General features: G+C 42.5%; 6 protein-coding genes across 6 annotated transcripts; 5 read left to right on the top strand and 1 right to left on the bottom strand.

Moving 5' to 3' along the window:
- The first annotated feature begins 52 nt into the window (after positions 1–52).
- On the top strand, positions 53–1,228 carry LOC132196613 (SRR1-like protein). The gene is made up of 4 exons (XM_059619388.1): positions 53–212; positions 265–391; positions 452–1,034; positions 1,089–1,228. Exons 1-4 carry the CDS (start codon positions 203–205, stop codon positions 1,179–1,181), a joined length of 813 nt encoding a protein of 270 aa, XP_059475371.1. The 5' UTR covers positions 53–202; the 3' UTR covers positions 1,182–1,228.
- On the top strand, positions 1,149–1,994 carry LOC132196618 (protein FMC1 homolog). The gene is made up of 2 exons (XM_059619394.1): positions 1,149–1,287; positions 1,494–1,994. The coding sequence occupies exons 1-2, from the start codon at positions 1,165–1,167 to the stop codon at positions 1,677–1,679; spliced, it is 309 nt and encodes a 102-aa protein (XP_059475377.1). The 5' UTR covers positions 1,149–1,164; the 3' UTR covers positions 1,680–1,994.
- Positions 1,682–3,369, top strand: LOC132196615 (protein O-mannose kinase-like). Its single transcript, XM_059619390.1, has 3 exons — positions 1,682–1,822; positions 2,085–2,481; positions 2,532–3,369. The coding sequence occupies exons 2-3, from the start codon at positions 2,260–2,262 to the stop codon at positions 2,973–2,975; spliced, it is 666 nt and encodes a 221-aa protein (XP_059475373.1). The 5' UTR covers positions 1,682–1,822; positions 2,085–2,259; the 3' UTR covers positions 2,976–3,369.
- A 284-nt stretch (positions 3,370–3,653) lies between these two features.
- LOC132196614 (tumor protein p53-inducible nuclear protein 2) lies at positions 3,654–9,221 on the top strand. The gene is made up of 3 exons (XM_059619389.1): positions 3,654–3,873; positions 7,218–7,736; positions 8,294–9,221. Exons 2-3 carry the CDS (start codon positions 7,218–7,220, stop codon positions 8,444–8,446), a joined length of 672 nt encoding a protein of 223 aa, XP_059475372.1. The 5' UTR covers positions 3,654–3,873; the 3' UTR covers positions 8,447–9,221.
- A 935-nt stretch (positions 9,222–10,156) lies between these two features.
- Positions 10,157–12,264, top strand: LOC132196610 (glutamate-rich WD repeat-containing protein 1). The gene is made up of 7 exons (XM_059619384.1): positions 10,157–10,449; positions 10,505–10,635; positions 10,691–10,846; positions 10,946–11,343; positions 11,446–11,614; positions 11,675–11,830; positions 12,084–12,264. Exons 1-7 carry the CDS (start codon positions 10,248–10,250, stop codon positions 12,219–12,221), a joined length of 1,350 nt encoding a protein of 449 aa, XP_059475367.1. The 5' UTR covers positions 10,157–10,247; the 3' UTR covers positions 12,222–12,264.
- Positions 12,235–13,191, bottom strand: LOC132196617 (gonadal protein gdl). The gene is made up of 4 exons (XM_059619393.1): positions 12,917–13,191; positions 12,681–12,841; positions 12,492–12,625; positions 12,235–12,438 (listed from the first exon to the last, which is right to left on the bottom strand). The coding sequence occupies exons 1-4, from the start codon at positions 12,997–12,999 to the stop codon at positions 12,304–12,306; spliced, it is 513 nt and encodes a 170-aa protein (XP_059475376.1). The 5' UTR covers positions 13,000–13,191; the 3' UTR covers positions 12,235–12,303.
- Positions 13,192–13,196: the final 5 nt, after the last annotated feature.

Raw genomic sequence — 13,196 nt, 5'->3', positions numbered from 1 at the left:
GTCTTTTTTTTTATAAAACTCTTATATAATTTTTCAGTCCTTATTAAACACTCCATTTTTAATTAACTATTTTTCTCGACTAGAAAAATCAGAAAAATCGGCGGCGCAGATTCCTTTTCCACTGCTTTGCGCACATTATTCGGCATCTGACCGTCGTGAAACCGGTCGAAACTGTTGTCCAGCCGACTTCCGCTTCCCTCAAATGATAAATGGTATGTGTGAACCCCAACTTTTATATAAACCTCATAATTTTCTCCTTCGAAGGTGACGACGGCTTCACTCTTGTAACTCGAAAGCCGCGTGCAACTCATAAATTGCGACCTTTGCCCTTGATCCGAGACTCTACCAACCTTCCCATAGACCCTGAGGCTCCCAGGGATTTTGTAATCAAGTGAGTATAGTTTTGAAATTTCTATTGATTTTTTGTAACATAAGCTTCATTTCTTACAAGACAGGTGTTGAGTTCAAAGGCCGAGGTTGAGAGCAGCCACTTCTTTAAGGGGGCGTTGTGCTCCCTGCAACAGAGTTTAGACCGCAGCGGCCAGCAAAAGGTCGAGCATCTCTTGTGCTACGGACTCGGCTGCTTTGCCAGGTGCACAGCTGCTCGACATCAGCTAGGCTTCCTCCTGGCCCTGATTGCACAGATTGGCCCTTGTACTTGCCTGCTGTACGACCCTCTCTTCTCTGAGCTCGAACGTGAGCTGCTCACCACCGAGTTTGGTCTTTCTTTAATTGAGACCAACGAAGAGGGCAAACGAGTCATTGAAGGGTGCACCCTGGTTTTTGCACCTCACTGCCCCAAACAACTGACCAACAACCTTCTGTGGGCCAATTGGCAACCTGAGCGCCTTGCCCGTTGTCTTCTCCTGGCCAACAGCTTCAGTGCTGTAGCTCAGAACCCTGCCTGCCAACCTGAGACGGCGCAGTTCCTCCTCAGGGTTTTGCCACTCACGTCAGAGGTACCCCTCAAAAACTGTTTCCGCCTTCCAGACGTCTTCAACGACCTTGCCTTCCACTCGTTTGAAACCAAAAAGGTTTTAAACTTTTAATAAAATTAATAAAATTTTTATTTCAAAATTTCCTTGCAGGTTAGACCTGAATTTTGGCTGGAACTGCCAGCACCTGAATATCCTGAAAACGATACTGGTAAAGTGATCTGTGGAAATGGCCGGCAATCTTAGAACCTTGAGAGGGCTTATCTCTGAAATCCGGCGATCATCGTCTGATAAGAAGATTAAGGATTCGCTTCTTGTGCAGCACTTGTTGCAGCTTTACAAAAAGAACCAAGTAATACTGCTTTAATTTTTGATTCCAGATTTTTTTTTTTTGAAAGGGGCCCAATTTAGCTCAAAATTTTTATCAAGCTTGGCAATTGCAAGCTTAGTTAAAACATTAACTTGCTTAAGTGGCAAATTTCCCAGTAGGGATTCCATTTTGATTTTAATTTTACAATAATTGGCAAATCTAAAATTATTAATTGATTTTTCTTTCAGGTAACTGACGAGCAGCTATGCAGAGAGCAGTTCGAGATGGCACGCCTTGCGGAAACGTACTCCTGCTACTTATCAAGCTCACGGCGTTACATGGCCATTAAGGACGAGTACCACGGCAAGGGCGAGCGCTCAGTTCGGGATACGGCCAATATGGTTGGCTTCAAGCTACCCCATGACCCAAAGTGATGCTTCTACCGCTCCTCGTGCTGTTGGCGGTGGCCTTGGGTGCACAGGATGGAGACCGCCTTTGCCCCCAGGGCCAATTCCGCATTGCCCATATGACCGAGTGTGCCCCTTTGCTCACATGCGCTCAGTTGGGAACGTTGAAGGTGCGGTTAGTTTTGAATAGACCCCAAAGATTCTTTTCATTTGTTGTTTAATAATTCAATTTTTGGTCAATTCTTATTTTGTTGCTGTTTTTCATGGGGCAGTAGATATTAAAAAATTAGAACCTAAATTCATTTGTGTTACTGAATGAAGTCTCATTGGTTCTAAACTTGATCTACACTTGTTTCTTTTCTACTAAATCCTTTATTTAGTTATTTTAGTTTCCAATTAAAATTAAAGGCTTAATTTTTTATTATTATTTAGGAAGAAGTGGGAAGAAGATGAATTATAAGAGATAATTGGTCCTTCTTAGGTTGGCAAGCTAATCGGAGTTGGAGGTGTGAAGGCGGTGTACAACGCAACCTGGCAAGACTTGCCAGTGGCTCTCTCCATCCTGAACAACCGTCGCTTTGCTGCTGACTTTGCCGAAGGCCAGCGCATGCAGCTGCTATACTCGGGGTTGCCTCACTTTATCCAGGTTGTGGGGATGTGTGAAAAGCCAGCTCTCACCCTGACCGAGCTGCACCCTTTTGGAAGTCTGGCTAATCTGAGCGACTCTCTTCGCAGAAACAACATTGATGATGATGTCCGCCTCAGGTTGCGGCTGTGCCGAGACTGGGCTAATGTACTCAGGGTCCTCCACGGCGAGGGACCCATGAAGGTTATTATTTTTATTTCCAACCTAAAATATTTTCAAATACTTTCCCTCAGGAGCGGCGACTGATGTGTGACTCAAACTCAGTGTCCAAGCTGCTGTCTCAGGTTTTGCTATCCGACGACCTTGGCGCTGTCCTGACTGACATGGATGCTCTTCCAGAGGTTGGTCCAGGAGGGGTGGTGTGTGGAGGCTCTAAAGGACCAGCACCCGATGGTGAACTCCTTGCTCCTGAGCAGCGCTGGCCTTTTGCAGACCTGAGTTATGTCCCTGCCCTGATGCCTGGCTACACAGAAAAGGCGGACATCTGGAAAGCAAGCATTATGTGCGAGCAGCTGCTCGGAGATCAAAACCTTCCTGGAGCGGCCTGGGCAAAGTACCGCCTCCACGGTCTGCACAGACGCTGCCGCCTCCAACCGCCCACCCTGAGACCGTGCGCCTCCCAACTGCGGGCAGAGTATGATGCTGCCCTTGCAGAACTTAACAGGGATGAACTTTGACGCAAAAAGTGCCAGAAGAATGAAAATTTGTGTGCGTGAATGGAGAAAAACTTTGCTACTGTGTTGCATTAATGACCCAATTCTTCATGGTGCCATTTTAGATTCTAGAATCTTGGCAGTCGCACCCTTAGAAACTATTAATGATGGCCTTCAACATATCAAGAGAGGCTATGGTTAATTTTTAACCATCAAAGTGAGCATCTATAAGCTAAATTGCAAAAGGACAATAGAAAATAATTCAATATTGAAAAAACAAATTTTTTTTATTTATTAAAATATAATAATCCAAAATGAAAAATTCCGAGGCATGGAACTCCTAAACAGAATATGGATGAAAAATAGTAACAAATCAATAAAAATTTTAATAACATGGAAAATTTAAATTTGAGGAATAAAAATTAAATGTCTGAAGTTGAATTTTTACAGCCTCTTAGTTCTTAAAATAGATTTCCTCCTCTATAATTACTGGAGTCAACATCGTTTTCTCAGCGACCAAGGGCAGGCAGGCTTTCACTTCAGCAATATAAGAATCTGAAACAAAAATCAAATCATAATTTATTAATTTATATTATATTTTTTTATGAAATTATAAAACTAAATCTGAATTCATATTAGGGTTAGAAATTCGCAAAGGTTTTTTGCATTGATCGCAAGGGTGCAGCAGCGTCGCTGATCGAAAACAGAATATTCCACTTTGGATTGCAACCCGTTGGTTCCTTTTGCTGGCTGGGATACGAGAGGGGCGCAGACGCTTTCGAGTGACGTCACTGCCGCTGCTGCTGCTCGGCTGTGGCAACAAGCAAAGCAAAGCAAATCGACAGCCCAGCTGCCATTAGCACGGAGCTTCCCCGTCTCGGTTGGTAACAAGACGACTGCCGCCTCCGCCGCCTCCCGCGCAGTGAGTAGCCCCCAAAAGGCCTCCGACAGTCTTTATAAGGCCTACAGGAGTTCTTGCAAAGAATGCGGGGCTCCGGGGGCCCTGTTAAAGAGCTAGAGATTTTGACATTGGTCAGCTGATCGCCAAGGTCGCTGTCAAACTCCAAAACATAGAGTCAGGGGACCCCAGGGGGTTCCAGGTGGGGCTCTTCAAGCTTTTCATTACTCTCGGGAAGGAATAAATTCTGAAGATTTCAAAATTTTGGGTAATTTTAAATATCGGATCAAAATCGACCTTTCCAACACAGTCTCAAGTTTTTTAGGGCACATCCAGTGGGAGTGCTAAGGATGAGAATTAGAACCCTTTCAAACAACATTTTGGCCCTGACGATTTCAAATAAGCCTTGCATATTCTAAATTTGATTAAAAGAAATCAAACAGCGCAAAGAGTAATTGCGCGGGGTGATTGCAACAGTGGCCGTTGTTTGCGCCAGTTTATCGCGCTATTGCCTCAGCTGCTTCTCTTCCCCCCAGCAGCAGTTTAGCAGCGACAAAATCCGCGACTCTATTATAACACTTATCAGCCGTTTTTTTTTTTTTTTTTTATCAAAATTCGGAGAAACAATAAAATAATAATGATGATGAAATTTCAGAAATTTTTTTATCTTCCAAGAATTTCATAAAAACTTCAAAGAACTAAATTCAAAATTTCAAAGAAGAAAATTTGCAACAGGAAAAAATATTCCTGGTCCCAGTGGTCCCTATAAATAATATCAACCCCTCAATACAGCAGAACATACATTGAATGACCAATAAAAAAAATTGCGCAAGTAAAATTAAATATTATTTAAAAACACCCATTGACATTTTTTATTGCAAAACTAGGTCTCATTGCTATAATTATGCAAATTCTCAGGGGGTTGTTAGGGGCGTGCCCTTGGCAGTGGTTGGTGCATCGGTGCAGCGCAGGTGACGTCACTCGGCGCAGTGAAAGGGCCCACTCTGGCTGGGCAGCCTTCGCGCGACTTGTCCGTCAGTCGTCTGCACCGCGTTGGGCAACCGATGCCCGACCACAAGGCTGACGGCTTCTCCGTGCAAATCACTTCTTTCTTTTTTTACCCCCATTAAACTAAATTTGTTTATTTATGGGCATATTACAGAACGAAATGAGGCACACGTAGGGTCGGCAGAGGAGCGTGAAGCGGAAACGGAAGCGCGTTGAAATTTTTATAATTAAAAACTGGTTTGAAAACATCAGCTGCGAATCTTTGCGAAAGTCTCGCGACGACGCGCGTCACCAATAGACTGCGCACTTTTTAATTCTTTGCGAAAACGGCAGGACAGCACACACAACTACACGCACTCGGAGCGTCTCAACCGAATTGCGCGCTTTCTCGTAACAGACGCGCATTTTATCATTTTGCACTCGAATTGATTGGAGCTTGGACTGTTTGTTAGATTCGCTAGAAAAGTTTCTATTTTTTTGAAATTTTGAATTTTCAATTGATACTTTAGACTTATGTGAAACTAGTACAGGCCACATCGACCAAGTTTAGGATTCATTTACCAGGTACCATTAAAAACTTCTTATAGATTTGCAAGAACTTAAAAATTTATAACTCGAGAAAACCAATGCTAACTCACAATAAAATTAAGTTGAGTTTATTGGAAGTTGCTAAGAAAATATTCGTCTCTGCCTCTAGGCAGCGAATGGATTGGGAAGGCCGCTTACGTGATTTGCTTTTACGCGAATTTCAGGTCGTGAGTGCGGAAGAAAGGATCGCGTGTGGCGGGTTGATCGAAATAAACACTCGGTCACTCGTAAGACCCTTACGTGGTGACGTCAGAAGCGAGCTCTCTAAAATTAGCCAAAAAGCAGCCGAAAGTCAAGTGCACTTTGGACAAGCGAGAAAGGAAAATTTTTCTAAACTTTGAACGCTTTGTTTTCAAGGTGCAAGAGTAAAAATCTTGCGCTGGCCGAGACTATTCTTAAGTTTGGCGCACGGCCAGGCCGAGAAGGAATTTACAATTTATTGAATTTGGTGTGTCAGCGATCAGCGATAAAATACACAAAGCAATGGGGCGCTGGTGGCCGAGGAAAAGGGGTGGAAACGGTTTGGCGTTTGTTGTGGCGTTTCGAGAAAAAGAAGAAAAACCAGCAAAGCGGATCAAATTGTGCAACTGCACACCGACCGACGGGACTTTGTTTGCTCGCGCGGGTTGACGACCGACAATTGCGTGGCCAAGCTCACAAAAAGTATTTTTTTTTTTCCGCTGAAAACTTATAATTTAAATCCTAGCAATGAAATTCTCCAAAGTTACGGAAAAATTATAAATGCTTCTTCTATAACATGTTTATTATTCAATTTAATTTTTATGTAAAGCACGTTTATATTTGCAAACTTATGATCAAATGTTGCAAAAGGTCTTGTTATGTAACAAGAATGACTTAAATATGTTATAAAAACTGCCGAGCTGCTTGACAATTTAGCAATGAAGCGTCTACGGAGAAAACGAAATCACAATTTGGCAGAATGGCATTCGGTCCAAAATTAGATTCGAAATCTGCGGCCAAGTGCACTCGCAAGAACAGAAGGAAATAAACACTCGTTTCGCCAGCTGATCCTCCACGCACGCGCGTCCTAAATGTGTGTCACTATCTAGGTGCATCTTTGGGTCTTGCCTTCGACTCTCTGTTTTGCAAAATCGCACGCGCGCGTCAAAATAGTTTACAGTTTTTATTTGCTTGTCACTGCCGACTCGCGAAATGGCACTGTTGATTGGATAACTCACGGTTTGCACAGTGCTGGGCCGATCCGTTTACGGCAACGCATTCCGATTGCGAGGGGCTAAAGGAAGAGCTGAGAGTCATTATAAATAGCCGTTTAGCATTTCAATCGCACGGATTGAGCTTAGAGTAATTTTTTATTAAATATTTCAAAGGCGGAAATCGTGCTCAGAAGACGAAAGACTTAAAAGAACAAAAGTACAAGCGTGTACTTGAAAAAACCCTGATCTATTCAATGGAAGAATATTACAAAATATATAGAGCCGAGATCTGTAATGAGGTGTTGAAATTGTTAAGAAAATTTCCAATCACATTTAAATTAACTGCAAAACATATACCCTGAGATGGCCTTAACAGACCCTGAGTGAAGAAACTAACCGCAAATTACATGCCAATGGTATTGAATATGAAAATGGTTTCCAAAGAAAAACCAATCAATTTAAATTTAAACCTGAGTATTCGTTCAATCAAAAAAGGTCGATTTTTAACCCCCTCCAGGACAGGGTTGCCCAGCTCTGGAGATAATTTATTCATGAAGATAAATAGACAAGTGACTAATTTTTTTCCCCCATTCACAGATGTTCACGAACCTGGCCAACTTGTTGCTGGGCGCCACGGCGACCTCCGCGGAGCATGAGGAGGAAGACTGCTGCCCTGGCGAGGCTGAGCTGAGCGTGCTGGAGGCCGAGGATGGCGACTGGCTGCTGGTGGAGGCGGCGCAGCTGCAACGAGGGGCGCTGCTCGCCTCCATGGCGGTGGCACCGCGGTCACGCTCGCACTCGGTGTCTGCACTCGAGGAGTCGTGGTTTGTGACGCCACCGCCGTGCTTCAACTCTCAGGGCCCGGTCGAACTCGAGACTTCGCCCCTCGAGAACCTGCTCATCGAGCACCCCAGCATGTCCGTCTACCACCGACCTCACCACTCGATCGCTGCTGCCCCGCTCCAGCAGCGATCGGCGTCGCTCTCCCCACCCCCCAGGGGACGTCGCGCCCGCCAACCCCTGACCGCGGTCAACCCTCGCCCCCCGAGACCCCTCTGCATCACCCTGGCTAAGCAGCATCAGCAGCAGAATGCCGCTGTCCAGGCTGCTCAAAAGGTAGTTTTGTTTCCCAAGCAAGATATTTAAGACCAATTTGAGTTAAAAGTTTAAATCCTAACTCATTGACTTTCAAATTAATTGAGCACCACAAAAATTTAAGATCGATTTGCACCCTCAGAAGAGTGGGCATTTCACAAATTAAATAAAAGAGCAGTGAACAAATAAACGATAAATATATTATGAAATTAATAGAACAATTACGCTGTTGAAGGTTCTTAAATCTTTGCTTTAAAAGTTGCCCCTACGCCCTGAAAGAGTTTCAGGGTAACAAATAATGCAACTATTAAACAATTATAAATTTTAATTCTATGTTTTGGAAATTCATTTAGCACAACGAACCGGTGCTAAGGAATTATTTTATCATAAAAAAAGCATAACAATATGAACGACTCTGCATACCCTGAGAAAGATAAAAATTGTCCACTTATAAAACCGTCATTGTCAGATATCAATTCTCATGTTTTGCAATTTATCGAGTTCATTCCCGGGGTCAAAATGACTATTATAAGAATTGCGTATTTGAATGAGCCAAAGTAAAACTTTCTAATTTTCAGGTGCAGCAGAAAGTGGGTGCGCAGCAGATGCGTCGTGCCGCCCTGGATCGCAACAACAAGGCGCGCGACGTCGGCTCGGCGCGCAACAAGCGTCCGCGTCGCTGCGACCACCAGATGCGTCACTCTGGTGCCAACAACAACCGCAAGTGCTGAGGTGGGCGCGCGAACGCTGCCGCAGTTCGAGTTCATCCATCGTTTCTCTTGTCCGCCACCACGAACCAAGCTTTAACCGAGTTATTAAAAGAAGACGCGAAGCACCCAGTTGTGATAATTATAACAATGCCGAGTGCACAACACAAAAGAAGAAGACGTATAATCAATTGCAGCAGACGCAGCGACTAACTGCATCTCTATAACTCCAAAGGAACTCTCTCTGCGCAGACTAATGTTGGTCTAATAATTAGTCCGTGTTGGTCTCCAGCTTTACGATTTTGTTCAGTCAGCGTAATTTATTCGGATTTTTATTAATTAATCAATCAATCAATTAATTGATCAATTAAGAGTTTATTATGCTTAGTTTTAAGCGGCCTTTCGGATAAATATAAATCGTCTCGTGTGGTCAGTTGTTATTAATGTTCTCGCCGTCGGGCCAGGGGGGGGGGAGTCGAGCAAATAATTGCCGGACGGAATCTGGTATTCGTATTTAGTGTGTTCACTTAGTGCGAAATGAATAATTTAATGAGTGTAAATAATAAACGCGCGTATGGTTATTATTGTAAATATACCGATGGTGTACATATTACATACACGGAGGGCGGCGATATTCTCGTTACTCGTGTCGACGGTTTTAACCTGACTATTTAAACTAAAATAGTTGAACTTAAATTGAATATAATGAAACACTCGTGTGTGCTCGTGCACATCTCACTTATCTTGTTAGCCAGTGACAAATAAACAAAAGCAAATAAAAAGTTTATAAGAAAAAAAACAACTAAAAAACCAAACAAGAATGAAGTTTCATTTCTTTGCGCTCCATGCTCCATAAAAAATATAACAGGAGGAATAAAGAAATTCCAAGACCTTTGCGAATTCTAATTCTACCAAAGTAAAGCATGTATGCAGTTTAAGCAAACCACTCAATAGGGATTAGAAAATTTGTAGTAAACAGAAGAAAGATGTAATTAATTTTGGTAATTTTGAAAAATGAGAAAAAGATAATTAATTAAACCCGGAATTAAATTAAAATTATTCAACCATTTAATGCATTTAATACTAACGATTTGAAAGATTCAATTAACACTCACGTTTTGAACACTTTCCGCGTAATTATTCGTGACAAGAGCGCAGACTGCAGGCTTTCCAAACGCGCCATACAACTTCGGCATCTGCAACAGATGACGGAGTAATTGAGTCATGAGAAAATCTCAAAATGATGTATTCACTCGGTGAAATAGCAGAACACAAGCATCAATGAATTAAAATAAATTAAATAAGTTGATAAATTGAACGGAAATTCGACAAATATATATTACCTAATTCCTTTCCATTTTATCGACCTCGCCCCCTGAAACAGGCAACGTGACACAGTCGGCGGCGTATTTAGATACTTTCCAACAATTAATTCAGCTTCATTTTACTCTCACTTCACCCATAACGTTTGAAAATATTTTTTTCGGTTGCAGACGGCGGTCGAAACGACCGATCGAGGTTTAATTTTGGCCGAAAAGCCAAGCACATGGTTCGGTTCGACATATCTCAGCGGCGGAACTCGCGTCGACAGTTTCGGTACTTTTGGTTAAATTATAAAAAATACCGATTATCTGTTTTCTGAAGGTGAGAGTACTATACATTTTGCATTGGATGATACATACCGGTTACCGGTTGTTTCAATTATTCTACTGGCTCTGTGCTGCCATCCATGGTGCAATATGAGAGTTAAAGAATTTTCGAAAACAAAGGCACGTGTGCCGTGTGTGTCCGACTGACTCGAGGTTCTTCAGTTTATTCGGACAGAATGGACGTGGAAGGAGACACGCCGATGGATAGTAATGAGGTGGAAATGGCGGGAGACGAAGAAGAGGAGGATGAAAATGTGCAGGAGGAAGAAGTGCCTGCAGCCAAGCGGAAGGTTTATCTGCCAGGACAGCCGATGCAGTCGGACGAAGAACTCGAGTGCGACGAGACGGCCTATGTTTTCCTACATCAGGCTAAAACAGGTAAATTGTTATTAAAATTAATTTGAGTAAATTAATTTACTAAAGACACTTCCAGGCTCACCATGTCTGAGCTTTGATATAGTGTCAGACAGTCTAGGCGCCGATCGACCTTTCCCTCTGACCAGCTACCTTGTCGCTGGTACTCAAGGCGAGCGCAAGAATGCCAACCACCTGATCTCCATCAAGGTTCAATTCTTTGAATTGTTATCAAACTTTGGAATTTATTTTTATATAATTTTAGATGTCGAATTTGAGGAAAACACTAAAAGAGGAAAAGAAGGAAAAATCCGACGATGATGACGAAGACTCGGATTCAGATTCTGAAGCTGAGGCTGACGAGCTTCCTAGACTGGATTGCACAATGATGCCTCACAAGGGCTGCATTAATAGAGTCAGGGTAAGGTTTAAGAGGAAAAAAAGCAAATTATAATTTTTTCATTTGTACTTTTTTTTAAAATATAATTTATTTTATCTGTCCAAAATTTTACTTTTTAAGAGTGCGTGGCTTGGGGACAAAGTGGTAGCTGCGACGTGGTCTGAGCTTGGTCAGGTGCATGTGTGGGACATGACGGGATCGCTGCGTAAACTGGAGGCTCTGGGACCTCAAGACCCAGTACTGACAGAGCGGATTGGTCTCAAAGACCAGCCAAAGCCAATCTACACTTTCTCGGGCCACCAGACAGAAGGGTTTGCCATGGACTGGTGCCAAACAACCAAAGGCATGCTTGCGACAGGGGACTGTGCGAAAAACATTCACATTTGGACTCCTAAGGAAAACGCAACAGGCTGGATCGTAGACCAACGGCCACTGACCGGACATGAGAAGTCCGTTGAAGATGTGCAATGGTCGCCCAGTGAGAGAAATGTCCTTGCCTCCTGCTCTGTTGATTGCAGGTATTGATAAAAAATATTTTAATTCATTTTTAAATATTCAGTTTTTTTTTTCTTTCTGAATATCTTAATTGGCATGTAATTTGTTGATTCAACTTTTCTCAGCATCAAAATTTGGGACACTCGAGCAGCGCCATCGAAAGCATGTAAGCTGACGGTAACAAAAGCTCATGATGGAGACGTCAACGTAATCAACTGGAACCGTAATGAGGCCATGATTGTATCTGGTGGTGACGATGGCAAGGTCAAAGTTTGGGACCTCCGGCAGCTCAAGGTTGCTTAAGTTTTAAGGTCTTTTTTTCAATTGCTCATGAACATAATTCTTCTTTGGTAGGAGGCGGTGGCTACTTTCAAGCACCACTCGGCGCCAGTCACCACAGTAGAGTGGCACCCTAGCGAAGGTTCCGTCTTTGCTTCAGGTGGTGCTGATGACCAAATTGCTATTTGGGATCTTGCAGTCGAGCGTGATGGGCCAGAGGAGGAAACGGCGGTAAAGCCATTTTCAAAATATTGCAAATTGAAATCAGCTTAAAATGAGAATTTACACATTTAAAGTTAAAACTTTAAATAAAATGTACTGAAATATAGCTAATGCTCGGATATCAGATTTTAGGGCTCTTAACGTTTTTTGGAACAAAAAATATCATTTCTTATCAGCACTTTTGGCAAATAAAACAATGGTCATTTAAAATTTGGCCAGAAATGAGTTTTTAAAAGGTCTAAAATTGTTATTTTTGTTTCAGCACTTGCCGCCACAACTTTTGTTTATCCACCAAGGCCAGAAAGACATTAAGGAGCTACACTGGCATCCGCAAGTGTCTGGCATGATCATCAGTACTGCCTTGAGTGGCTTCAACATCTTCAAGACCATCAGTGTCTGAATAAAATTCCTCGTAATTAGAAATTAAATTTATTTCACAGTCAGTCTTATCCTTATTGTATCTAAAAACCTGAACAATTAAGTTAGTCTGGTTTTAGCACACTTAGTTGCAGGATGAAGTCAAGTAAATGCATCTGCGCTTGGATGTCGACAGGGTTGGTGGTCACATAGAAACCAGGGACACCAGCCAACTCAAGGGTGCATTGCTGATCGGCAACCTGCGACAACCTGATTTAAAAAATGAACTTCTGAAAAAATACTTTGGGCTTACTTTGTGATCAAACTGGTTGAGGATGCTCATATCCTGTTGGCGGAGAGCCTCTGAATGAGATTGCTCGAGATTTTTTACTTTCAGCTGCCGGTCGGCCTGACCTTTACTTTCCTGCACCACTTTTGCCTTCTCAACTACACGTTTAATTGTAAATTTAAAATGTCACACAAACAAAATTTATCTGCATACATCGTAGCTGCTTAGTTACAGCCATACGCTGCTGCTCAAGTTGCGCCTCGGTCACATGTTGGATTTCCATTAGTCCGTGGACGATGGCAAAGACAGTTTCGTTGAGCAAAGAATGGGCCAATCTCGCCAGCAACTCATCACTGATCCGCTGTCTAATCTCCCTTCAAAAATTGAATGCTCAAGTTAATAAAATATGAAAAACGTCAAAAAATATAAAAATAATAATAATAGCTTACTGTGAAAGAGGCTTTGCCAAGGCTCGAAGTTTGCACAAGTAAAAGTTGTGCTTCTTTTGAAGAGCTTCCGCTTCACTCTCCATCAAATAAAAACGGCCCCTTTTCAGACTAACACATTAACTATTTCAAAAGTAACTTGTCCCTCAAAACGTCAAAAAATATTAATTTTCCTTTTTTTTAAATAAAAACGTTATACAAATTACAAAATCGCAGTCAGGATTGTTGTTGTTGCAACAACAGTCAGGAGCTGGTCAGAAAATATTACCACGCCCCCTTCCTA

The sequence above is a fragment of the Neocloeon triangulifer genome, unplaced genomic scaffold (assembly GCF_031216515.1).
Source record: "Neocloeon triangulifer isolate White Clay Creek 2 clone unplaced genomic scaffold, ASM3121651v1 ptg000012l, whole genome shotgun sequence".
NCBI lineage: Eukaryota > Metazoa > Arthropoda > Insecta > Ephemeroptera > Baetidae > Neocloeon > Neocloeon triangulifer.
Note: the sequence above shows the minus strand (reverse complement) of the source record. Positions and strands in the feature narration are given on the sequence as shown.

Coding starts and splice junctions, on each gene's coding strand:
- LOC132196617 (XM_059619393.1), bottom strand. CDS start 12,999: ATGGAGAGTGAAGCGGAAGCTCTTCAAAAGAAGCACAACTTTTACTTG. Junction 12,842..12,916: donor TTGGCAAAGCCTCTTTCACA/GTAAGCTATTAT, acceptor CAATTTTTGAAG/GGAGATTAGACAGCGGATCA. Junction 12,626..12,680: donor TGTAACTAAGCAGCTACGAT/GTATGCAGATAA, acceptor TTAAACGTGTAG/TTGAGAAGGCAAAAGTGGTG.
- LOC132196613 (XM_059619388.1), top strand. Junction 392..451: donor CCCAGGGATTTTGTAATCAA/GTGAGTATAGTT, acceptor ATTTCTTACAAG/ACAGGTGTTGAGTTCAAAGG. Junction 1,035..1,088: donor ACTCGTTTGAAACCAAAAAG/GTTTTAAACTTT, acceptor ATTTCCTTGCAG/GTTAGACCTGAATTTTGGCT.
- LOC132196614 (XM_059619389.1), top strand. CDS start 7,218: ATGTTCACGAACCTGGCCAACTTGTTGCTGGGCGCCACGGCGACCTCC. Junction 7,737..8,293: donor CTGTCCAGGCTGCTCAAAAG/GTAGTTTTGTTT, acceptor TCTAATTTTCAG/GTGCAGCAGAAAGTGGGTGC.
- LOC132196610 (XM_059619384.1), top strand. CDS start 10,248: ATGGACGTGGAAGGAGACACGCCGATGGATAGTAATGAGGTGGAAATG. Junction 10,636..10,690: donor ACCACCTGATCTCCATCAAG/GTTCAATTCTTT, acceptor ATATAATTTTAG/ATGTCGAATTTGAGGAAAAC. Junction 10,847..10,945: donor GCTGCATTAATAGAGTCAGG/GTAAGGTTTAAG, acceptor TTACTTTTTAAG/AGTGCGTGGCTTGGGGACAA.
- LOC132196615 (XM_059619390.1), top strand. CDS start 2,260: ATGCAGCTGCTATACTCGGGGTTGCCTCACTTTATCCAGGTTGTGGGG. Junction 2,482..2,531: donor ACGGCGAGGGACCCATGAAG/GTTATTATTTTT, acceptor ACTTTCCCTCAG/GAGCGGCGACTGATGTGTGA.
- LOC132196618 (XM_059619394.1), top strand. CDS start 1,165: ATGGCCGGCAATCTTAGAACCTTGAGAGGGCTTATCTCTGAAATCCGG. Junction 1,288..1,493: donor AGCTTTACAAAAAGAACCAA/GTAATACTGCTT, acceptor TTTTTCTTTCAG/GTAACTGACGAGCAGCTATG.